Here is a 26,995-nt window from a genome sequence, read left to right as displayed (position 1 = left end):
ATTTAATTTTATAGCTTACCCTTAGGGGTATTTTATAAGTATATAAATTATAATTATAAAATAATTATATTTTATTTTATAATTATATTCAGTACTAACTTTAATAATTCTTTAATTCATGAGTGAAACTGATACTAATAAACTGCAAAAACTGACTTTATAGAACAGTTAAAGAGTGAAGCTCTTTGTAAGTGAGATGAGGTGGCTATTGTTAATGTCTCCTTGGTTTGATATGTCAGGAATTCTGATGTTTCTTGAGTGGCTGGCTGGCTGGGTAGAGGGTGAATGAATGAATGAATGAATGGGATAGTACATATAAGGTGGTTAGCACAGGGACAGCTTTAATAAATGGTAATTATTATTAACAGTGGATTTATCAGCATATGTGTTTGTCATTGTCACTCACAACTACAGTGACCCAAGTATTAGCATAACAAGATGATTTTTCTTTTTGGTCTTGAAAAATAACAGATTGTCTTGTATTTTTTTTCAAGTGTTTAGGTAGAGTAATATTGTTGTTGTGGGGAGAGGCTGGAGAAAGTTATGAAATGTTACAGGTTGACATTGTAGTATTTTAATCTACTTGAACTTCTAATTGTGGCTTTGTGAAAGAAATACTGGCAAGGATTTAGCAGTTGGCCTTTCTTTTAAGATCAGATTTTAAAATCCTTCTTCATTCTTTTAAGCCATTTAGATATATGTCTCTATACCAGGACAAGAAAGAGAATATATAGAAGTTGTTAGAGGAACATATTCCAAAAATTTTTGGTTGCTGACCATCTAAGAACAGTTTTGGCTACTGTCAATTTGAAATGTATTTTTAAACAATTGAATTCTTTTTTTCTTCAGGATTATTCATTTATTTATTTATTTGGAGAGAGGGGAAAGGAAGGAGAAAAAGAGTTAGAGAAACATCAATGTGTGGTTGCCTCTCACGTGGCCTCCACTGGGAACCTGGCCCGCAACCCAGGCACGTGCCCTGACTGGGGATCAAACCAGTAACCTTTTGGTTCGCAGCCTGAGCTCAATCCACTGAGCCACACCAGCCAGGGCAACAATTGAATTCTGAGTATGGAAATAATATAGCTGTTATACACACATATATGCTATTATTTAGATTGGGTTTTCTTGCCTTTTGTGGAAGTAAAAGGACTCTAGCCCGTTTCCAGCTCTGGGAAAAGAAGCCATGTCTTAAAGGGTTTGCCACTGCACTCAGTGTGGCTGGTTTACAGGGCTTAGTGATCACAGGTTTTGGGGGGCCCACGTGTTTATCTTTCTTGAAGTGTGTTATCTCTCTTTTAAAGTGTTAGCCCTTAATTCAGTTGGCATCCTATAACCTCCTGTCTTTGCTGTTACCATGATTCTGTCTTTAGTTTTCTTACAGCATTGAAAGCAGCTGATTTGGCTTCAAATAATTCTTTTGTTATTAAATGTCTTTTTCAAGTCTCTCTTCTGTTGCCACATTTAGTTTTTTTTCAATCCTTAGATATGATTGTACCAGATCCTTTAAATGGAAATGTCAATAGAAGATCACTCCTGAAGAAATAATTCCTCTGTAATATAGCAAAAGAAAAAGAATCAACTTTCTTTCTTAATTTCTTCCTTCCACTCTACTTGCCCATCCACCCATCATCTTCTTGAGGAGTCACCTTAAGTCCATAGGTGGTATAATGATTTCAGAGCACTTTATCTTAACAAACAGCCCTGGCTGGTGTGGTTCAATAGACTGAGTGCTGGCCTGCGAACCACAGGGTCGCTGGTTCAATTCCCAGTCAGGGCACATTCCTGGGTTGCAATACAGATCCCTGGTGGAGGGCGTGTGAGAGGCTACTACACATTGATGTTTCTTTCCCTTTCTTTCTCCCTCCCTTCCCCTCTCTGAGAATAAATAAATAAAATATTTTTAAAAATACATCTTAACAAACAAAAACATGTTTAATATAAAATCAGCCATGATTTATAATTTTCTTAATTATGAAGTGAAAAACAAATTTAAGGTACCTATTAAATAAAACTGCCCCAATGGGAAACATTTTCTGAAACTTATTCTCAATCTTTTGTTTTTGTTAGTGCAGCTACTAGCATAACATTTTAATGTAAACACATTTCATTATTTCAATTATTAGTGCCCAATGCACACCTTTTGAAATTTAAAGAGTTTGAATACAAAGCAGCAAGTTACAAAGCTGTATAATAGCATTCTTTTTTGTTTGAAAAATTGTATGAAAGATGTATTTATACATATATGATGGTTTGCAAGTTAGAGTGAACTATTTGTAAATTATATTGAATTATTTGTCTGATTTATTTTGTATATTTCTGTTTCGTTTGAGTTTTTTTGGTCAGGAACAAAAAAGGAATTAAGAGGTATAAGTGGTAAAGTTTTAAGTGGAGTTGGTATTGAAAAGTGTTCCCTCAAAAAGTAGATGATCTTCAAGCTTTTATGGATTACTTCTATGCTTGGATATAATATATTCATGTAGTATGTAACAATGCATTGGACCCTAGCATTCTAATATTCAGGATGAATTTAACTGTATCATAGGGAAGAGAAATAGTATAATTGAATGAAAAGATTGAAGGTTATAAAAAAGTAAACTAATTCTGCCACCTAGAGTTACCTTAATTCTTTTAGTATGTTAATTAATTAATGTGATCATTGCAAAGGCCATAAGAGAATTCAGTCAGAAATATCATGATATAATTTGCATCCCATTTTCTGTGTGACCATAAATTGTTAGATATTGCAACATATGTAACATAAACCCCATGTCAGCTGTTTCCTGCCTCACTGTTGACAAGAGCCCCATTCATAACTCTTCTTTTTATCCTTTCAGTGAGTAAGTAATTATTCAATATAGAAGGCAGGATATTTGGAACTGGCTATTTAATGTGGCAGCACTCGGTAATGAAATCTGCTGTTACTGGCAACCTGAGAGGGGAATGTAACAATTCCAGCATAGCTGTAACTTTATCTGCTTTGACTGTTTATTTGGCACATCAGTGAACCTTTTATCCCAGTGAGTGACAGTTCCAGAAGGGTCACATTTACATCCATTCTATCATGTATTGTAATATTTAATGGTGGACAAGGCTGAGCGAGACTGAGAGTAATTTGAACTTGCTTTTCCACTGAGTCGAGGCTAAAAGACAGCTTGAGCCCCAGTGTTGTGGTGTAACATGCTATGACTTAGCATTTGTTGATGAAGGCTAATCTTACTGACTATAATTTTTTTTAAAAAAACTTCAGTTAAATGGCAGATTTGTTCTACTAAACCATAACTCTCCAGCACAAATTCTTTTAAGCTACTGTGTTACTTAGCTTTTTTCCTCCGACAGTGAGCATGTCTATAAACTAACCATTTCACGGTATTTCTCTAAGTGAGGCTGCACTGTCTCAGATTAAGAATGCTAGGTAGTAGTTACTCAGAACCCATGGGTTCTAATGTATAGCATTAAACTTTTTTTCATTTTCGTGAGTTTAGAAACAGGAGAGAAAAAAATCAGGTCAACATCAGACTATATTCCTGAAGTCCTATATATAGTGTGTTTAAGGAAACATTTATATAACCATTTCGATTATGAAACTGAATTATGAGTAAAATTGTCCAGGAAAACCTATCTTGAATGATAATTTTACTGATGGATTTGCATTCTATGACAGGTAATTGAATTTCAGATGTATTTGGTTCACACAAGCAACCTGCCTTTAATTTAAATATTAATAATATGCACTCATTTTCATACCTTTGCTATAAGGTATGTGGTTGCTTCTTGTTGTTCAGTGATACTCTAGATTTAACTTAATATTTCTGTTCTTTTGTAAGCTATATTTAAAATATTTTTTAAAATGTTGGTGTATTTTAGGATATTTAAGTGGACGTGTTGTGAACAAAAACAGTACTATTACCTCTGCGCTCTAATATCACAAGTTCACTTGAAGCCTAAGCAAAAATTAAAATTGTCCTCAGTTTTGTCCGATTGTTTTTATAATTCATGAAAGAGGAAAGTTTAAATGTACTTAAAACATTTGAGAATTTGAGAGTTGGAGTGGAATGTTAGAAACCAGTGCAAATATGGACACATCATTTATACATTTTAAGAGTGAAAGAAAACCAGTTTGAAATGGAATTCGTTAATGGCAGTTTTTAGATGGTATCTTGAAATTTCTTTTTATTTGACAGTTATGATTCATGGGCTCTGATTCCATGAAAGGTTTGATAAGATTTTTTATGGTATCCAGACATCAGTTATCTTTTTCTTTCTTTCTTTTTTGAACAGCAATCTGGTCACTGTTCTAGGTGCTCTTGTTCTACTAAACAAGGAAACAGTCAAGATTCTTCAAATGCCATTAAGAAGGATCATGGGGGGAAATCCAAGGTACCAAAAATATATTTTGGGACACGCACACACAAGCAGATCGCTCAGATTACTAGAGAGCTCCGGAGGACAGCGTACTCAGGGGTCCCGATGACTATTCTTTCCAGCAGAGATCACACCTGTGTCCACCCTGAAGTAGTAGGTAACTTCAACAGAAATGAGAAGTGCATGGAATTGCTGGATGGGAAAAATGTGAGTAAAGTTATTTTGTTTTAGAGAAAAAGTAAGGTTGCAGGGGTTAAAGTTACTCAAATTTTGGTGCTCATTTTATTTCATATGTACATTTCCAGTGATGAGCAAATAATGTATGAAAATTGAATTAATTGCGAGTATTGATATTTTTGAAAAATAATTTACCACAAAAATTTTTTAAATTTAAAATTATGAAGTTTTATTCTAAAGTTTGGAGGTATTTAATTCCTTGGAATTAATACCCATTGTAATCAGATGTTTTCTTACTTTCTTTTAAGTCCTTGTACCAAAAATAGTCAAACATGGATGATGTCATATGAAGAGATAAAAGTGTTTAAATGATTTAATCTAATTAGATTTCATTACTTCTACATATTTAAAAACTTCAAAGGGAGATAGTTTATTTAGGCTTTTCCTGAGCAAATTTTAAAATTTTTTTAATGGAATGAGAAATATAATGATTATCCTGTCTCATTCTAATTAGGGCACATTTCTCTTCTTAAAAAATTACATTAATTATTAACTTTAAAGATATGTCATTGGTGGTTTTTATTCTAGTTCTCCAGGGAAATCTAGAATAACAAGAATTTGGACTAGGTGGATGTAGAGAAGTCTTTCTTACTAATGATATATAATTTAAAAATAATTTTTGTCAAAGGTAGTCTGTGTACCTGTTTGATAAATAGTTTACTCTAAAATGGAAATTCTGTGTCTGGAATTACATCCAGAAATTATTGGTGAATCGTAAATTGATAGTATATGAAATGACCAATGATATTTTAATGTTTTTTGGAAGTCGTTCTATCTTTCACTAGTATTTTGTTAGAGTTGTTTTTACACAAAAAGCTATGAGCCATAGCCCTTAGAGTTTTGTTTAATTGATATATCACCCTCTACTCTACAATGTAAATAAATTTATTTTGTATAACGCTTTTCTTTCTTAGTGCTTTCTTTTATTAGATGGAAATTTATTCATTCTTTTTGGGGGCATTCAAAAGATACTTCAGTAGACATTCATGTAAATATGAAGTATAACTACTAAGGAAATTCAGTGGAAAAACTTAAGGGACTTGTCAGAGCTAGGAAGAAAATATAAATTAATAAATCAAATCCCTTTTGAAATTCTATTTATATATTTTTGACAAGTTCTTTTTAACTAACTGAGGACCTGTGAAATCTTCAAAATGTTTAAGAAGTTCTCTTCAGGGTGAGATGAAAATAGTAAAAAGTCAAATGCTAAAAAAGTAATAAAGTAGGTAAAAGGCTCTTAGTGATAAAACTCTGTAAATTTTATGCTTAAGTAGACATCTTTCCATAAATGACTAATTTATCTACTGGATTCCTCAAATTCTTGAAATTTGTTTTCTGTCTATATAGTCTGTGCAAGACTTGCTGGCATTATAGTGATCTTTTTATTGTTATTGGGAAATGTACAATCATCATTGATTGTCTTTTATTAAAAGCAATTATAAAGTTTAAGATTTTGCGTTGAAAGCAAATAGTCTTATTTCATGTCATCCTCTAGGACCCTGTAGTGCTGGTTGTGTTTTTGGATTAATCTTTGCTGTCATGAATGTGAATCATGTAAAAATAAAAAGTAACCTCATAGACTTGCAGGATCAGAATTTTTCCTTGGTGTTTACTTTTTGTTTTAAAGTAAACAAGTCTTTTGTTTTTGAACATTAGCAATATACATAATTGGAGATACCTGCTTGTAGTTATTTGTTTTGACCTAGTTCTGCGTCAGAATGCTTAGCTCGTTAGGCATACACGAACATTCTTTTTCTTGTTCCCAGCCCTCAAGGTAATTTGGGATTGTAATGAGGGCCAATTACATAGTCACCATAGGTGTCTGTGTTTACCGTGGCCAAATGACCAAAGCGAAATGATAAATAGATAACTGCCAGTTTGAGTGAAAAAGAGTTTAAAGTGTGATAACACTTCAATTGACAGACTCCGCTCAGGGTTGTGTTACACCGCTGAAAACGATGAGCTTTTCTGGTTTTGCTATCAGCCTGCACAGGAGTGTCGTTCTAAGTGCCCTTGAAGTGTAAACTTTCTGATTTTTTGGCTTGATCCAAAGGCACATGTGTTTTGTTCACTGTTTCTTTTTCTAAAGTTCTCTTATACTGGAAAAGCAGCAGATTTATTCTCTTAAAAGTTAATTTTGTTTCAGTTAAGAAAAAAATCAGCTAGCCTCAGAAATAGTTCTAGAAAAATTATTTTAGATATAGAAGAATATCTGTTTCTGTTAGATGAAATTTAACAGTTTTTAATCACAGACTCTGAAGGCACCTACCTCCATACTAAATGTATACTAAGAAAATATTTAGAAATGGATACACAAAGGCTCATTGCAGTACTATTTATAAAGCAAAAATTAGTAACAGTCTTAAGTGCTCAATAATAATGAAACAGGTTCATCAACTGTGGCACGTCAATTCAATGTACAGGTGTGGGCAACAAGGAAAAATACTTAGTGATATGAGAAAATATTTCTTATAGGAGCTTTACTAAAATAGGCAGAGAGAAAAAAATTATCCTAGTTTTGTGAGAAGTGATTATTGTGGCTGGATTATTAATAATCCTCAGTGCCTGGGGAGAATTTTTTTCATTCTCATTATTTTAATTGTAGGTTACATTGTAAAGACATCGGTACATATGTACTACATACATGTAGAAGATATATAAAGTGAAACATCAAAATGTTAATAACACATTTTTTTGTGATGGAATTATAATGCAGGTTTTTTCCCCCTTGATACTCTTATGTATTTTCCAAATATTTGGAGTGAACACTCTTTATTTTTTCCCTGGGGACATTCCTTCTTCTCTCTCTCCTTCATTTCTCCTCTCCCTCTCTTCTTTCTTTCTTTTTACATATTTAGATTTGATTAAGTAATATTGTCTCATGCCTCAACTTGAAAGGTACAAAAATGTCTGTTGAGAAAAATCTCTCCCACTCCTGTCCCTAAGTCACTAGGAATCTCATCTTTGAAAGCAACTAGTGATACCATTGCTCTTGTGCATCCTTGTAGGACTATTTTTGCCTAATATCACTTTAATCAGAACAAAGCCACAAAAACATAATCTTAAAAATGTATTTCTCAAATTAATTTGGGCTATCTGGAGCTGTACTAATCTGGAGCTCTACTGAGTCAACTAATATAGTGTCTTTTAAATGGTAGGGATTGTAGATATGGTATAATTTGTCTCCTCTATAAAATCTTTGCTTTCTGTCATTAATATTCCTAAAAATTCTGAGATAAACTTGTTTTATTTCTTCTTTTCCAGTATGGATTCACATTTCAGTTATGCATATTTGTTTTTAGGGAAAGTCCTGCTATTTTTATCATGGTGTTCATAAAATTAGTGGTCAACAAACATTCCAGACCCTCCAAGGGATGTACAAAGCCTGGGATATAGAAGAACTCGTCAGCTTGGGCAAAAAACTCAAGGCATGCCCATATTACACAGCGCGAGAGCTAATAGAAGATGCTAATATAATATTTTGTCCCTACAACTATCTTCTGGATGCACAAATAAGGGAAAGTGTGAGTAGATATATAACAATTAGAGCAATTATATAAATAATAATTAATATAAATAATTTTTTCCTACTTACTGGGATATAAGGGTGAATGTAAAAGCTTTTAGATGTTTTCATGTCTTTTATTTTTTGTTGTATAGTTAATTTATGTAAGTGTATAAACAGATGAGAATACTGAAACCATTCTAAGGTGTAATAAAAACTGAATTTTAGACCTTGTCACTTTAATTCCCAAAGTAATAACGATTGTACTTTTAAGGACCTAGTACTGAAGTAGGGTTATAGGAGGGTTTTTCGTAACCTTGATAATGATGACATTTTGGGCTGGATAATTCTTTGTTGTGATGGGTTATCTTGTGCATTTGTAGTAAGAGCATCCTAACTCACTAGATGCACAAGCACCTTCATGTTGTAACAGTCAAAAATGTCTCCAGACTTTGCCAACTATACCTGGGGAGGTAAAATTGCCTCCAGCTGAGACCCATTTATAGCTGTTACTCTTTCCATTTATGATTAGTCAGAATTTTTTTTTGAAAATTTTATTTACTTATTTTTAGAGAGCAGGGACAGGAGGGAGAAAGAGAAATATCAATGTGTGGTTGCCTCTCACACACCGCCTCCTGGAGACCTGACCCAAAACCCAGACCAGTGCCCTAACTGGGAATCGAACCAGTGACCCTTTGGTTCGCAGGCCGGCACTCAACCCACTGAGCCACACCATCCAGGGCAGAAAGAATTATAAGAATTATTTTAAAACATTTATCTGAAGAATCTGTTTTGAAGAAGCTATTTTGGAAGAATATGCAGACTGCAAATTATGCTTTCTGAGCCTCTGAGAAGTGAACTTTGTATACAGCATTTGTGTTTATTTGCCTGGTTTTTCTTAGAAACATCTAATTGTTACAGCGTAAGACAAAAAAGAAGTGAATAACTTGGTATATTTAGTTGTTATTTCTCTCTTTAGATCTGACTGCAAAACTTTCATTAGCTATCTTCTTAAGTTTGAAATTAATTAATAGACATTGTTCACTATCCCTACCGTCCTACCTCTTAATTGGTTATCTCTTAGCTAGGTCTCTTTTTTTGAGTGACTGCAGATTGATGACAAATCAGCCTTCTAATATTACTTTTATTAACCTTTCCTCTGCATAAAAATCTCTTACTGCCCTTTGCTGGTGGGGAAAAGTCTTTAGTTCTTAAGCTTACTTCAAGTTGCTCAGTAGTCCAACCTGAATCTACCCTTTCAGCCTTCTCTGTTGCAAACGCCCTACTGGAACCCTTCACACATTACCTCCTGGTTCTTTCCTGTATCTCTGATTTTGATGGCACCTGTGTTGAAATGCCCTCCTCTCTCTTTGTCTATCCAAATCCTATTCCTCTTTAAACCCTGGTGTATTCCCAGCTCTCTCGTGGTTCTTCCTTGGTCATCTTCAACCCTCCATGTAGTATTATTTCCTCAGAGTAACTAATTTACAGTTGCTTTGTGATATTTCTTAAGTCAGGACTCTCCCAATTGCAAGTGACACAAACTCAGCTTCAGTAGAGCTTAAGAAAAACTACAAACTCAGTGTTGTGATGGCTTTATGCTCAAGGCCAGTTCTTTCCAATGGGAACAAAGATAAGGAAAGGTAGTTAGCTAACCTGGAAAAAATGTTTCATCTTATATTAGTCACCCCAGATTACCCTGCCTGTCCTAGTTTGGATCTCATATCCATTCTTGAACTAGTGGCTGTGACAATGGAGGGATGGATACTTGATTTAATTGACATGCCTGGCCTCTGAGTCTGCCCCTGTTGTAAGAGTGGAGATGTCCTTGAAAATAGACTAACAGTCCAACATCACATTGGGTTGGGGAAGAGTACTTGTCAGAGTGAAGTGTTGCAGGAGAGACTAAATGAAAGATAAATATCATATTACAATAATATTTTGAGAGTCTTTTGAATTTTGTATTGTTACTTTAGTTCCAAAGGTTTTTTACTTTGCTTTTTAAATGATGTTAGAGATTCCTTCATAGTGGGATTTGTATACTCCTTTGTGTAGCCAGCTGTACTTTGATCCTGTTTCACCTAACACATTATTTTGGCTGTAATAAATTTGCAAAGTATTTTGAGAATGAAATGTGGCAAACTCTATAATGTTGAGCTGATATTTGGTTAGCTTTAGTACTTTAGAAGTTTTAAGACCTAAAATCAGTTGTTTATGTAATTGCACTTGCAATATTGGCCTATAGTGTGATTTTAAAAAATGAAATACGCCTACTGCTCTTAAATCCATTTTTTCTGAAAGTTTTACAGGAATTTTTTTTAATCTTATAGATGGAAATCAATCTGAAGGAACAGGTTGTCATTTTAGATGAAGCTCATAACATTGAGGACTGTGCCCGGGAGTCAGCAAGTTACAGCATAACGGAAGTTCAGCTGCGGTTTGCTCGGGATGAACTGGATAGTATGGTCAACAGTAACATAAGGAAGAAGGACCATGCGCCCCTACAAGCTGTGTGCTGCAGCCTCATTAAGTAAGAACCTTTGTCTACCAGTGTCACTTGTGCTGCCTTTGAACTGAAAACATATGTTGTTATGCCAGAGTATTTGCAGTTAGTAAACTGACCAGGCACTTTGGAAATGGATTGTTCCTTGCCAGTTAAACTTTTAAAAATTGGCTAGTCCAAACTTTTTTCTTATTCAAAAGAATATAATGGGCAGAATCAATCTTTTAAATTGATAATTGTGCATCTTAATCCTAATTTAACAGGATAGCCACTTTAACCTCCCCATAGGCTATGGATAAGGCTCTGGACGGAACATAAACTAATGGTTTCATTTAACATCTTAAAATTCTGGATCATGGTTTTAATTAATCTCTTTATCCTCCATTTGGAGTAGGATTTTGGTTTAATGAGTTTCTTTTTTTCTAAATATATTTTATTGATTATACCATTACAGTTGTTGTTCTATTCCCCCCCCTTCATTCCCCTCCACCCTGCACACCTCTCCCCAACCATTCCCCCCTTTAGTTTATGATGTGTCTCAAGTTCTTTAGATTCTATATTTCCCCTACTATTCTTGCCCTCCCCCCTATCTATTTTTTACCTACTGTCTATGCTATTTTCTATACCTTCTCCCCCCTTCTCCTCCTCCCACCCCCCTGTTGCTAACCCTCCATGTGTTCTTCATTTCTGTGGTTCTGCTCCTGATCTAGCTGTTCTCTTGGTTTGCTTTTGTTTTAGGTGTGGTTGTTAATAACTGTGAGTTTGTTGTCCTTTCACTGTTCATATTTTTCATCTTCTTTTTCTTATATAAGTCCTTTTCACATTTCATATAATAAGGGCTTGGTGATGATAAACTCCTTGAATTTGATCTTATCTGAGAAGCACTTTATCTGTCCTTCCATTCTAATTGAAAGCTTTGCTGGATAAAGCAATCTTGGATGTAGGTCTTTGGATTTCATGACTAGAATACTTTTTTCCAGCCCCTTCTTGCCTGTAAGGTCTCTTTTGAGAAATCAGCTGATAGTCTGATGGGCACTCCTTTGTAGGTGACTGTCCCCTTATCTCTTCCTGCTTCTAGGATTCTCTCCTTCATTTTAATCTTGGCTAATGTGATTATGATGTGCCTTGGTGTGTTCCTCCTTGGGTCCAACTTCTTTGGGACTCTCTGAGCTTCCTGGATTTCCTGGAAGTCTATTTCCTTTGCCAGACTGAGGAAATTCTGCTTTATTATTTGTTCAAATATGTTTTCCACTTGTGGCTGTTTCTTTTCCCCTTCTGGTACCCCTATAATTCGGATGTTGGAACGTTTAAAGATGTCCTGGAGGTTCCTAAGCCTCTCCTCATTTTTTTGAATTCTTGTTTCTTTATTCTTTTCTAGTTGGATGTTTCGTTCTGCCTTCTGGTCCATCCCGTTGAGTCCCAGTTTCCTTTCCATCACTATTGGTTTCCTGTGCATTTCCCTTCATTTCAATTAGTTTAGCCTTCATATGTTCCTCTAATTTGTGACTATAATCAACCAGTTCTGTGAGCATCCTGATCACCAGTGTCTTGAATTGTGCATCTGAGAGGTTCGCTATTTCCCGGTCACTTAGAGTTATGGGCTCTGGGGCTTTGAGTTCTTCTTGAGCCATAATGTTTTGGTCTGTTCGTGCCTGTTATGTATGAGGAGCGGAGCCCTAGGTGTTCACCGGGGCGGTTCAACTCAGTTGCTGGGTTGTGATGCTGTATGTGGGGGCGGGGTCAAAGGAAAGCAATGGCAGTCTCCTCTGCTGCCTCCCGCCACCAGGGCTGCGTGGTCAGTCTCACTGCACACTACTCTGCTGGTTTATCTGCTCTCGAATGTGTGACCACGGTCAGCCTGCTCCACACCCTCACTGGGTCTGCGCTGCTACCCTAGCTGCCTGTGGGCCTGGCTTGGGGATCCTTCCTGCCCGACCCTGCTCCGCTGCTGGCTCTGCCCCTCTTACCAGTCCCAGTTGAACGGTTCATTGTTGTCGGACTTCCGTATAGTTCAATTTTCTGTTCTTTGGCTGCGTCTTTATTTACTAAACCTCTATTGTATTCAAACTTGGTTGTGGGAGAAGGCACAGTGTTTCCACCTACACCTCCATCTTGGCGGAAGTCTAATGAGTTTCAATTAATCAGGATTTTAATACTGTAAAATCATTTATTTAGTAGGAATTTCTTTAAAATTTACAATCTATAAAAATAATGATAAAATAAAATTTGCATTGAATGATTTCTCTTTCCTTAGACATTAGGTTTTTTATCTGTTTATCCTAGAGAAAATCCTCCCCGACTCTAACTCTCATTTCATATACTGCAGCATCTTTTGTTCCCTTTACAGTATACTTTTAAAAACATTTGAAAGTTATACAGTCACCTGTTTGAACAGAAGAGGTATACACAGATTTATATTGTAACGACCTTCTCACCCCATCCTCCATATGCGTGGTTCTTGACCTCCTACACAAGTCTGTCATTCAGTGCGTGTTTGTGCATATATGAGTCAAGGTAGATACTTGCTCTTTTCCCTTCTTTTTTATCCCAGTGATGGCATACTATATATACATTTTTGTCTTCCCCATTTTAAACATAAAAATACATTTTATGTTTTTTAAAACCATTTTATTTTGGTATAATTGACATACACAGTGCTGTAAGTATTTAATGTATACACCTTGATGAGTTTGTAGATAAGTATAAATCCCTGAAGCTATCACCACAATCTATGAACATAGATTGTTTGAACATAGATTGTTCCATAGATAGTTTATGGAATCTAATCCGTAAACATACCCCTCACCTCTGGAAGTTTCCTTCTGCACAGTGACAAGATTACCTATGGACACATTTCTCAGAATGTGTCCCTGTCACTAAGCGACGCATGCCTGTATAAGACACCCAGCTGGTGTCTCGAATTGCTTGGTGTAAGGAGAAAAACCCCACATTTAGTGACCAGAGGTGTCAGAAATGAAGTAGTAAGCGTAGAGGAGACATACAGGAATGTTTTTTCTAGACAGCTTCTATGACATCTTCTGGATTTCCTCCTCCTCACAATTTATTCATTCTCATTTTTTTGATAGTTCTTATTTTGTTTGCTGTCTAAACATTGTGTGCCTTGGGACTTGTCCTAGGACCTCATTTCATTCCTAGCTCTGCTCTTGCCCTGAATTACATGTACCATAGCAGTACTGCTGAGGCCTGAGCCTGTAGCTAGCCGCTTCCTGTCCCTGGAATGCTATTTTCACATATCCAACTCTACTTTATGTCTTCGTCTGGTTATCAAATTTCAGCTTTCCAAAACAAAACTTATTCCCTTCCCCTACCTACCCTTCCTGTCTTTCTTGTCTAATAAACAGTACTAACCAGTTCCTCAAATCAAAACTTTAAGTATTATTCTTGATTACTGTCCCACCTCATTTAATTTATCAGTAAGTTTTGTAAATGCCAGCTGCGCAATATATCCGAAATCCTTCAATTTCATATTTACCACCCCACAATAACTTCTCAGCTAGAACGCTGTAACGCCCTCCTAATAGGTCTCTGCTTTCACTCTTGCCTTTCTCCTGTAACCCGTTCTGAGTTTGAAGCTGGAATCATCTTTTAAACACCTAAAATAGTTGGTCTCTCTCTAATTTACAACCCTCCATTTAAAACCTTCCCATTGTACTTTGAATAGAATTCAAATTTCTTATCCTGGCCTAATATGATCTCATTTTTGCTTATTACTCTAACGTTTATCCCTTTATTCCCTTTTGCCCATTGTTTTACAGCTGCATTGGCTTTCTCTCGGGTCCTTCAGTGAGAATAATGTTAACCACCTCAGCATCTTTGTATGATTTTTCCCGATCCTCCCATGACTGGGTACATTTTGCCTTCAACTGTTAAAATTCACCTTAGGTAGAGCTTTCTTGATACTCAAATTACAGTAGCAATTAGATTACATTAACCTATTATACCTCTTATTACTATCTGATATTTTCTTGTTTATATATTTGCTTCTAAATTTCTTTTTTTCTCCCTTTAGTGGAATATAATTTCCATGATAGTAAGGGCCTTGTCTATTTTATTTACTGCTATATTTCTATGACCTAGTATAGTGTCTGGCATAATAATAGACATTTAAGCCCTTATTGAATGTACACGTGTATTTATATTAATGAATATATGTATTTCTTAGTCATTCTCTGTTTTGTGTTAATATGTAAATGTAATTTTTTATTAGGTTGTTTTGCATTTCCCTTTATTTAGCATTTGGGATGAGCCCTAAGACATGGCTCTTTTCTGGAGGCACAGTCAAGTAAAGCAGTGTGAGTCCACAAAACACAACTGGGAAATGACATGCACATTTTTCTTTTCTGAATAAAAACTTGCTTTTTAGCTATGTAAAAAAAAATTTTTTTGCAAATCGAGATATGCATGCTTTTAAATATATATTTTAATTAATTCACTTTTGTGTCCTAAGAGCTTCAAGGAATACAGACTTAATGTATCTCAATTCTCTGTTTCCTGAAAATGGTGCACATAGGACAATACTGGATGATGGAATTGTTTTATTTTATTCCAGTTGGTTAGAGGCAAACTCTGAACATCTTGTGGAACGGGATTATGAATCATCCTGTAAAATATGGAGTGGAAGTGAAATGCTCTTAGATTTACATAAAATGGGTATCACCACTGCTACTTTTCCCATTTTGCAGGTAAGACTTTTGTCCCACCTGTGGAATAAGTGAATAAGTTTATCTAGAGGAAAAAAATGTAGCAATTTAATTGTTTTAAAATTTTTATAATCTTGTGTGTGATGGCATAAATGATGGATGAAGAAGTAGTTTGAAGGAAATAAGGCTTAAAGGAATGAATTGCTTATTCAAAGATAAAAGAAGGTTGTAAACTTACAACCTGTTTTTAGGTTGTAAGTTTATTTTGTTATTGTAAAAGTTAAAAATTATTTATTGGGGAATAAAAGGATAAGCTTATATTTTGTTCTCCTTAATTTAGAGGTGGTAAAGCTGGGTGAATGGAGATCCTGAGTGGGGTGTGGGATACTGTGAACATTATGAAGTTGTATGTAAAATTTTATGACTGTACTTTTGTACATTTTCCTGAATAGAAACTTCATGACATATATTATCAGAGAGGCTTCCCCCCCCAAAAAAGATGTTTTTCTTTTCATTTTTGTTCTTAATTACTTACTTATTTATTTAAATTAAAAGACTTTACATTTTAGAGTGGTCATTGTAGGTTTACAGAAAAATTTAGCAGGAAGGACATTACTCATACACCAGCCCTCCCCAAACCTCACCCCCATTAACAGATGTTACTATTTCTCCTATTAACATCATGCAATAGTATAGTGCATTGATACAATTGAAACAATATTGCTACATTACTGTTAACTAAAGTCTATAGTTTATACTCTTTGTGTTGTATAGTTCTGTGAATTTTGATTTAAAAAAAGCATAGTCATGTATCTACCAATACAATATCATACAGAATTTTTTCACTGTGTTAAAGTCTTTTGTGCTGCACTTACTTGTTCCTTCACTATATCTCACTTCTCTCGCTGAACCCCCCCTGGCAACCTCTGATTTTTTTTTATACCGACTTCACATTTTACCTTTTCCAGAGTGTCATGCATTTGAACTCATACAGTATGTGGTCTTTACTGACTGGCTTCTTAAATGCATAGTGAGCAGTATGCATTTGAGGTTCCTCCATGTCTTTTTGTGGCTTGATAGCTTGTTTCTTTTTCTTTCATTGTCTAATACCACAGCTGTTTATCCATTCTACTACTAAAGGACATGTTAATGGTTTCCAAGTTTTGGCAGTTATGAATAAAGCTACTGTAAACATTTTTGTACATTTTTTTTGTGAACATGCTTACTCTCATTGCGATAAACAGGAGCATGTTTGCTGGATTATATAGTAAGAATAAGTTTAGCTTTGCAAGAAACTGCTGCTGTCTTCTTCCAAAGTGGCTGTACCATTTTACATTCCCACAAGCAGTGAATGCGAGTTCCTATTGTTCCTTTCAGATCTTTTGCCTACCTTTCCATTGAGTAGTTTGTTTTCTTGCTGAGTTCTAAAGGTTCTTTGTATATTTTGTATATAAGTCCTTCTTCACATGTATGTTGCAAATACATTCTCCAAGCCTGTGGGTTGTCTTTTTATTCTATTAATAACATCCTTCCTGGAGCATAAGTTTTTTGTTTTCATAAAGTTCAACTTACCAGTTTTTTTCCCTTTGGATCATGATTTTGGTATTGCATCTAAAAACTCATCACCAAACCTAAAGTCACCTAGATTTTCTTCTATCTTCTCTTCTAGAAGTTTCATAGTTTTGCATTTTATATTTAAGTCTGTAATCCATTTTGAGTTAATTTTTGTGACGGGTATAAGGTCTGTGTCTAGATTCATTTCTTTGCATATGGGTGTCCAGTTCTTCCAGCACCATTTGTGTAAAAGACTAATTTTGATCCATTTTATTGCTTTTGCTTCTTTATTGAAGATCAGTTAGCAGTATTTATGTGGATATGTTTCTGGGCTCCCTGTTCTTTTCTCTGTGGAGCCCGGAAATAAGGAACAGATCTTTCTGTCTGTTCCTTCCCCAACACCACACTGTCTTAATTACTGTACTTGATAGTAAGTCTTGAAGTTGGGGAGTGTCAGCCCCCTGACTTTGTCCTTCAGTAATCGTGTTGGCTCTCTGGGTCTTCTGTCTTTCTATATAAACTTTGATCAGATTGTCAGTATCCACAAAATAAATTGCTTGGATTTTGATTGGGATTGCATTGAACCTATAGATTAAGCTGGGAAGAACTGACATCTGAATGATACCGAATTTTTTTATTCATGAACATGGAGTATCTCTCCATTTATTTAGATTTTCTTAATTTTTAAATTAGAGTTTTGTAGTTTTCCTTATTGATTTAAAGAAGTTTTTGAACCCAAGAAGGTAACAACTATTGACAACATGATCACTGCTAGCATTTGGGCATATGAGTATTCAAAAAATATTTTGATCATATTATACTTAAAATTTTGTCCTGCATTTAAAAAGTGCAATATAGTATTAGAAATGTTTTTCCATATTGTGACATCCTTTTTTTTAATCCTCACTCAAGGACATTTGCTTTTTATTAGAGAAAAAGAGAGAGAGGAAGAGAGAGAGAGAGGAAGAGAGAGAGAGAGGAAGAGAGAGAAAGGGAAAGAGATGTTTGCTTTTTTTTTTAGAGAGAGGCAGGGAGAGAGAGAGGGGGGGGAGAGAAAAGCATCAGTGTAAGAGAAGTGTTGGTTGGTTGCCTTTGTACGCACCCAGACTGGGAATCCATGTTGGGACCGGGGGTCACATCTGGACCAGAGGTCACGTGCACTTGTGCCAGGGCCAGGAATGAACCTGCAACCTAGGAATATGTCCTGACCAGGAATCAAACCAAAAACCTTCGGTTATAGGACAGTGCTCCAACTACTGAGCCACACTTGGCCAGGGCAATATTGTGACATTTTTAAATGAATTTTTTGCATAAAAGTTGTGCATTTAAAGGTTATTTATATCAACAGTAAAATAGATAAGTTAATTGTGGGATATTCATTTGGTAGACTACTACATTGCAATTAAAAAATGAACCACTGCCTCCACAACTGTATGAGTGAGTCTTACAGGCATACTGTTGAATAAAAGGCAGGAAGAGTACAAACTGACCCTGACTGCTGTGGCTCAGTTGGTTGGGCATCATCCTGCAAAGCAAAAGGTCTCCAGTTCCGTGCCTGGTCAGGGCACATGCCTGGGTCGCAGGTTTGATCAGCGGTTGGGGCATGTGTAAGAGGCAACCAATAGATGTTTCTCTCTCACATCCATGTTTCCTCCCCCCTTTTTCTCCCTCCCTTCCCCTCTCTCTATAAATAAATAAATAATATAAGCTGTATAATTTCATTTTGATGAAATTCAAGAACAGATGAACATAATTACATTAATAGAAATCGGAATACTTGTTACCACCATGTAGAGGAAAGGAGCAGTTTGGGCTGAGAAGGAGTGAAGGGAAACCATCTGGGATCAAGGAATGTTTTGTATCCTGAATGAGTGTTAGTTGTGTGTGTGTGTGTGTGTGTGTGTGTAGTGGACTGTGTATACAAAATTAGGGCACTCTATATATTATTCTTGAATTTAAAATGTACAAATATATGTCAAGAAAAATATTTGGAAAATACAGAAAGGTACAAAAGAAAAAATATTCAGCTTAAAGATGATTATTATTTTGGATTTATGTCTACCTATGCTTTCTTCTGTGCATATACTAGCTTAGCATAAATACATTTCCAATATGCACATTTTTACTTGTAGCCTCTTCTCATTAACAATAAATTGTTAGTACTTTCCTAAGAAAAACATTCTTTCCCATGTGTAGCTTCAGTGTAGCATTTTTGTCAGTGCACTTAGTATAAACTATTTGATTAATCTGGCATTTGAAATATAGGTTGTTTCATGTTTTCCCAGATTAAGGAACAATTCTGATTTGAACGTCCTTGAAAATATAGCTTTGTATATATCACTCATTATTTCTTTTATATATTCTAAATATTAATTATGTGTTGCTATTGCAATGAATGTGTATATTCTTGTGTCTGTGGTTTGTTTATGGTATATTTTTCAAAAGATTTTTTAATTTTAGTGCATTCACAATTATCAGTGTTTTTTAAATGAATTGTCATAATTGAGTTTAGTTTTAGCAATCTTTTTTTATCCTGTGCTACATTTTCTTCTAAAAATGTTAAAGTATTTTTTTATAAAGGTTTTCAATCCGTCTGTGATTCAGTTTTATTTATCTTGTGAGGTAAGGAATCCATTTTATTTCCTGTATGGACAGTGGATTTTCTCACCATTTTTTACTAAATAGTCCGACATTTCCCTCTGTTTGTAATACCATTTCTGTCGCACATGTAATTTTCATTCTTGTGTGAATTTATTTCTGGACTCTATCCTATAAATCTGTTTATCTACACCGTCATATTTGTTAATACTGTTAGAAAAATGCTAATATCTGCTAGGGCATGTATTCTCACTTTGTTCTTTTCCTTGGAATCATCTTGGCTATTCTTGGCCTTCCTCTGTTATTTGAATTTTAGAATTAGGTTGGGTCATTCTTTTCATTTTCCTTATACTGTAAGTAGTCATATTACTGTAAGCATCAGAGTACTCTGGAAATAATTCAGTTATTTAGGTGGCATACCAACTCTTTTAGGTTCCTTGGAGAAACCATTTGGTAAGTACATTTTTATGTAGTTGATTACTTTTGAAGGGCACTAAATAATACCCTAATTGCTTGAAGAAGTGAATCTATAATTTTATGAAAGGACTTTGAAGAGAATTTGGGACCATGTGGGAATCTATAGCATATTGTTAGTACTTGTGTATTAATAATGTCTGCCTGTAGTTTCAATGTATATTTTATTTGGGTTTCATTGTAGTTTTGAAAACTGTTTTACTCCTTCATCCCTCCCCCCAGTGTGTTTAATATTATAATTTCTTATAGGGACATTTATCTGCTGCCCTTCAAAAAGAAGAAAAAGTCTTATCAATTTATGGTAAAGAGGAGGCAATAGAAGTTCCTATTATTAGTGCTTCAACTCAAATAATGCTCAAAGGACTTTTTATGGTACTTGACTATCTTTTTAGACAAAATAGCAGGTAAATAAGGATATCTGATCTGTATATTTTCTCTTAAAAATATTAGCCTTATTGAGTGTTAGCATGTGTTTAATGCATTCTTTGTATGAGTACATAGGATAATAATAAATAAGTCATGTAAATATTACTCTTATCGGCACAGATTCAGATTAATTGAAATTAGTCTTTATTAATGGAAATGAATATTGAAATCAGTAAATATACTAAGACACATTCAATGTATAGTCCTCTAGGACTAAACTTAAGCATTTATGTTTTTTCTTAAATATAGGTTACATATGTTTCTTCCAGTGTTAGAAAGTCTTTTTCTTATTGCATGAAGCCTCTATTCAGTGAATTGTAGAAAATGAAAAGCAGTCACCTTCCCCCACACTACCCCTTGTTAAGTGATAGTGTTGCATGGTTCCAGTATTTTTGCTTTTTTAAATTGTGGTAATATGTATAAAATATAAATTTATCATTCTAACCATTTTTAAGTGTACATTTCAGTAACATTAAATAGATCCTCATGGACATAACCAAGGGGAGGTGGAATCAGGGGAGGGAGGTGGGGTTGTCTGGGGCGGGGGTGGGAGTGGTGGGGGGAAAATGCAGACAACAGTACTCGAACAACAATAAAATTAAGAAAAGAAGAAATAGAAGATCAAAAACTGAACAGTAAAATGACCACAAACTCACAACTACCAACAACTGAACTTAAAAACTAACCAAACAACTAGAATAGGAACAGAGCCACAGAAATGGAGATCCCATGGAGGGTTATCAGTGGGGAGGGGAAGAGGAAGAATGGGTGGGGGAAATGTACAGGGAATAAGAAGCAAAATAGGCACCAAATAGAACAAGGTTGGGTTAAGAGTAGTATAAGAAATGGAGAAGCTGAAGAGCTTATGTGTACAACCCATGGACATGAACTAAGGTGTGGGCAGAGTGCAGGGATCTCTGGACTAGGTACGGGCTGGGAGGTTTGGGTTTGGATTCTGATTCTGCCATGATGTGTGTAGTGTTTGAGCACAGGAAGGGGCAGTGGTCGAGGGCGGGTCATTCGATGATGCCTAGTCTCTGTAAGAGGGGTTGCTCCTAAGACAATGGCTTATTTTCTGTCAGAATTACTGAAGTTAATCAATAGTGGTTGTGTGGTGGGGAAAATGTTATCTTTGAGTGAGAAGATGGCAAGATTCTCACTATAGTTTTAATATCAGTTTTTATGTCATATGTAGCTGGGATATTTTTTGTTTTGTAAAGTTATGCCATTTAATTACTATTTTACTTTCATTTAGGTTTGCAGATGATTATAAAGTTGCTATTCAACAGACTTATACTTGGATAAATCAGACTGATACTTCAGATAAAAATGGGTTGTTTGTTGTACCAAAAAATAAGAAACGTTCACGACAAAAAACTGCAGTTCATGTGCTAAACTTTTGGTGCTTAAATCCAGCTGTGGTAAGCTGATAGTTACACATGAAAATTCTGTCTTCTAACTCAGTACAAACAGATAAATAAACATGTTCGACTTCTTTAAAGATTTTATATATCAAATGTTGTTTCCTTCTAGGCCTTTTCGGATATTAATGGCAAAGTGTGGACGATTGTTTTGACATCTGGGACATTATCACCAATGAAATCCTTTTCATCAGAACTTGGTGTTACATTTACTATCCAACTGGAAGCTAATCATATCATTAATAATTCACAGGTTAGGATTTTTTTGAAGGCTTTCTGTCTTTTCTTGACTTTAGTATAATTCTACATAAACAAATTAGAAGGTACCTAAGTACTAGCAAACAGATCCTGATAGGAAATTCAACATTTCAGTTTTAGAATAAAAGAAAATCTTTTTTGATAGTGTCAACACAAAGGAAATACTAATAAATGCATTCCTTCAACCCAGTGACTAAAAAATACACTTTAGGTGCAAAGACTATATTGCAATTTCCTAATTTAAATGTTTTACTCTTTTAAGTGAAAATAAGAAACAAAATTCAGTTTCTATGTTATAGTTCCTATTGTTTAATGATTTGTTCATGTGTTTCTCTTTTCCATTAGACTATAGTGTAACCTTTTTCTTCTCTTTATGTCCACATTCTCCCACGGCCCCTACATTCATATCTGGCATTAGTTAGTTGTTCAGCTCTTGTCTGATATCTGAAATGAATTAGAAGTACTCTTATGAGTCCCGTGACTTAAGATTTTAATTTTTATAACAATACCATATAAATGTTATTTAGTTTTCGTAGGAATGCTTTAATTATCATTTGTCAGTCTGTCTTCTGTTTGCTTTTTTTAAGAAGCCATTTAAAGCAGTGAGCTACGTGTTTAACACCCCCTCTGCGCCCTAATGCTTTATGAAGATGTGGTTTTCAACCAGTGTGTATTTGTGGGGACATTTTTGTTTCTCACAGTTACTGGGGTGGTGCTACTGACATTTAGTAGTTGAGAGCCTGAATAAGCTTCTATATAAGTTAGAATTGAGCTTTCCAAAATGCCAGAGTGCTCCTGTTTACAAACATTGCTATAAACGATAATGAAGGGAAAATATATGTTCCACATTTTAAAGCTGCTCTCTTTAAAGGCTCAGATAAATATAGGAAGTTATTAATAAATGCATAGTATATGGGCCTATATGTTCATTCATTTCTTGATTCCCCAGATTTTTATTTTAAAAACTATAAACTTTAGAAGTAGAAAACAATATTCATATTGTGAACATTGTATATCTTCACCTAGATTTATCAATTATTAACATTTTGTGTGTGTGCATATGCACACATACATATATGAGAGAGAGAAGAGAAATGCAAAATGTTAAAAATTACATATGTATGCAATATGTATGTAATATGTGTGTAATACACATATAGCACATTTTTGGATAAACTGTTAAAAAGTAATGTGGAAACATCATAACACCCTGCCTTTAATTAGTTTAGCACATCTCTCCTAAGAATCAGTACATAATCTTACATAACCACAATACCATGGGCATGCCCAAGAAATTTAATACTGACACTGTGGAGTCAATATTTATATTTCTCCAGTTACTCTCAAAATGCCTTTTAACCTATTTATTTTTCTTATTCTTAATCCAGGGTCCAAATAAGTATTATATATTGCATTTGGTTTTTGTGCTCTTTAGTCTTTAAAATAGTTTTCTTGCCCTTTTTTCTGGTCTTTCTGACATTTTATAAAGAATTCAAGCCACCAGGTGTCTTGAGGAATGGCTTATAATCTGGATTTTTCTGATTATTTCCTCATGATGATTCAGGTTAAACAGTTTGGTAGGAATACTATACAGGTTGTATTGTTACTTTCATTGCATTATGTCAGGGAACAGTATCAGTTTTTCATATTACTAGTTGGTCATTTAAGTAGTAGTTGGTTAATATGGTATTCATTAGATGTCATCTTGCAGAATGAACTTCAATCTCATCATTTTTTAGTATATTTTATTGATTGTGCTATTATAGTTGTCCCATTTTTTTCTCTCCTTTATCCTTCTCTGCTCTGCACCCCCACCCACCAGCATTCCCCCACCCCTTAGTTCATGTCCAAGGGTTGTACATATAAGTTCTTTGGCTTCTCCATTTCCCATACTTTTCTTAACCGCCCCCCTATTTTCTACCTACCATTTATGCTTCTTATTCCCTGTACCTTTTCCTCTATTCTTTCCCCACCCCTACCCACTGATAACCCTCCACGTAATCTCCATTTCTATGATCCTGTTCCTGTTCTAGTTGTCTGCTTAGTTTGTTTTGTTTTTTAGGTTCAGTTGTTGATAGTTGTGAGTTTGTTGTCATTTTACTGTTCATATTTTTGATCATCTTCTTTTTCTTAGATAAGTCTCTTTAACATTTCATATAATAAGGGCTCGGTGATAATGAACTCCTTTAACTTGACCTTAACTGGGAAGCACTTTATCTGCCCTTCCATTCTAAATGATAGCTTTGCTGGATAGAGTGATCTTGGATATCGGTCCTTGCCTTTCGTGACCCGAAATACTTCTTTCCAGTCCCTTCTTGCCTTTAAGGTTTCTATTGATAAATCAGCTGATAGTCTTATGGGAACTTCTTTGTAGGTAACTGTCTCCTTTTCTTTTGCTGCTTTCAAGATTCTCTCCTTATCTTTAATTTTAGTTAATTTAATTATGATGTGTCTTGATGTGTTCTTCCTGGGGTCCAAAATTTGGGGGACTCTCTGAACTTCCTGGACTTCTGGAAGACTGTTTCCTTTGCTAGATCGAGGAATTTTTTTCCATTATTTTTTCAAATAAGTTTTCAATTTCTTGCTCTTCCTCGCTCTTCCTCATTCTTCCTCTTCTCCTCCTGGGACCCCTATGATTCAGATGTTGGGACATTTAAAACTGCCTCAGACTTTCCTAAGCTTCTTATTTTTTTGAATTCATGTTTCTTTATTCTGTTCTGGTTGAATATTTATTTCTTCCTTCTGTTCCAAATCATTCATTGGAGACCTAGTTTTCTTCCCTTCACTGCTGTTTCCCTGTATATTTTTCTTTATTTCACTTTGCATAGCCTTTAATTCTTCCTTTATTTTGCATCCATACTCAATTGTTTCTGTGAGCATCCTGAGTACCAGTGTTTTGAACTCTGCATCTGGTAGGTTGTCTATCTCCTCATCACTTTGTTCTTTTTCTAAAGTTTTGATTTGTTCTTTCATTTGGGCGATATTTCTTTGTTTTGTAGTGCCTGTTACATTGTAAGGGGTGGAGCTTTAAGTATTCACTGGGGTGGGGTAACCCAAGTTTCAGAGTTGTGGTGCTATATGTGGGGGAGGGGTCAGAGAGGGAACAATGCCCCTTGCTCAACTCTTGGCCAGCTTTCAGTCACTTCCCTTGCTACCCATAAGCAAATTGGGCCCTCCTGGTGCTGATTCCTGGGTGGGTGGGTTTGTGTATGTTCTAGGACCGTGTGGGTCTCTCCAACAAACTCTCCTGTGAGGCTGGGAATTTCTGCCACCATCACAACCCCCAGAACTTTTTACAGCCAGAGGTTTTCAGGCTTTAGTTTCCCGTGCTGGAAGCCTGGGTTGTGTGATCTGTCTTACTCCCCATTTGCTCCTCCTTGCTTACCCACATACAAATGTGGGACTACCTGGTCCTCCAGGCGCTGCCTTGCTGCTTGTCCTCTCCACCCAGCTGCCCATGTCCTCACCTCCTACCAGCCTGTATGAATGTTTCTTCTTTAACTTCTTGGTTGTTGGATTTCCATACAGTTTGATTTTCTGGCAGTTCTGGTTATTTTTTGTTTTTAAATTTGTTGTTGTTCTTCTTTTGGTTGTGCAAGGAAGCAAAGTTTACTTACCTATGCCTCCATCTTGGCTGGAAGCCTCATACATCATTTCAAAATACAGTACTATTATACTTTTCAGCAATCTGAAATGTTTGTATTGCCTGTAGATTACTACTAAAGTTTGTTCTTCCTCTCGATTAAATTAACTACACTAAGATTAGAACTGTATGAATTAAAGGGATTGCATAGAACTGTAAAATTTGCTGGGATTGATGTTTTATGATTATAGGTCACTGAGCATCCGTGAAAAATTTGTGAGAGTAGTTTCTTTCCTAGTTGAGTCTTAGAAACTTGTTCATATGAGTTCATCCCAGCCCTCACCTCTAGTATTTTGGAACTCTTTCTAATTTATCCATTTCATTTGTCCACATCACCCAACAAATTCTGTTACATGTTTAATCATGTACAACTATTTAGGGAATAGATAACTGAAACCCTTTTTGCTTTCAAAAAGGAGAATTCAATGATCTGCCTTAAAGTAAAACTTCTACAAGTGAAATCTCTATGTAATTATATAAAAATAATAGAAAAAACTCTAAACAATTTAGAAATAAAGTTCCTCTAAACTTGTTGTTTGATTTTCTTTTGACATGTAGGTAATTAAAGCTCCCAACTAAATCCTATTTTGCCTGCCTAGTCTAGGCATAACTTTAATACTGATACATTTCTGTTCCAGGTTTGGGTTGGCACCATTGGCTCAGGCCCCAAGGGTCGGAGTCTCTGTGCTACCTTCCAGCACACAGAAACGTTTGAGTTCCAGGATGAGGTGGGAGCGCTCGTGTTGTCTGTGTGCCAGACTGTGAGCCAAGGCGTTTTGTGTTTCTTGCCATCGTACAAGGTAGGGGAATATTTATTTTTTTAACTTTCTTCTTCTTCTTCTTAATAGTTAATTTGGATTGTATTTTTTTCCATTGCTATTTATCACCCTTATACTGTCTTCCACCTCCACCACCCCCCGACCCCTAGCAATCACCACAGTCATGTCTGTGCCCATGAGTTCTTTTTCTTTTTCGCTTGGTCCTTCCACTCCCCAACCCCGCCACCCACCCACCCCAGGCTGTCAGTGTGCTCTCTATCTATGATCCTATCTCTGTTTTGCATGTTAGTTCAGCTTGTTCATTATATTGCACAGATGAGTGAAATCATACAGTGCTTGTCTTTCTCTAACTGGCTTATTTCACTTAGCATAATGTTCTTCAGGTCCATCCATGCTGTCACAAATGGAAAATTTTTCTTTGTTTTTACAGTTGAATAGTATTCCATTGTGTAAATCTACCACAGCTGTTTTATCCACTCATTACAGATAGACACTTGGCTGCTTCCAAATCATGGCTATTTAAAATAACACTACAATGAATATAGGGACTCATGTATTCTTTTGAGTTAGT

General features: G+C 35.4%; 1 protein-coding gene across 1 annotated transcript in view; it reads left to right on the top strand.

The window, feature by feature from the left end:
• The window catches only part of BRIP1 (BRCA1 interacting DNA helicase 1), a 125,216-nt gene that overhangs the window by 34,066 nt on the left and 64,155 nt on the right, over positions 1–26,995 (top strand). Inside the window, exons 7-14 of the mRNA XM_037070168.1 lie at positions 4,282–4,572; positions 7,905–8,126; positions 10,438–10,637; positions 15,181–15,313; positions 20,147–20,301; positions 21,579–21,744; positions 21,857–21,997; positions 26,284–26,445. Of these exons, the coding sequence (XP_036926063.1) occupies positions 4,282–4,572; positions 7,905–8,126; positions 10,438–10,637; positions 15,181–15,313; positions 20,147–20,301; positions 21,579–21,744; positions 21,857–21,997; positions 26,284–26,445 (1,470 nt within the window). The remainder of the gene's footprint in view (positions 1–4,281; positions 4,573–7,904; positions 8,127–10,437; positions 10,638–15,180; positions 15,314–20,146; positions 20,302–21,578; positions 21,745–21,856; positions 21,998–26,283; positions 26,446–26,995) is intronic.

The sequence above is a fragment of the Sturnira hondurensis genome, unplaced genomic scaffold (genome assembly GCF_014824575.4).
Source record: "Sturnira hondurensis isolate 20B ecotype Veracruz unplaced genomic scaffold, ASM1482457v3 Scaffold0018728, whole genome shotgun sequence".
Lineage (NCBI taxonomy): Eukaryota > Metazoa > Chordata > Mammalia > Chiroptera > Phyllostomidae > Sturnira > Sturnira hondurensis.
Note: the sequence above shows the minus strand (reverse complement) of the source record. Positions and strands in the feature narration are given on the sequence as shown.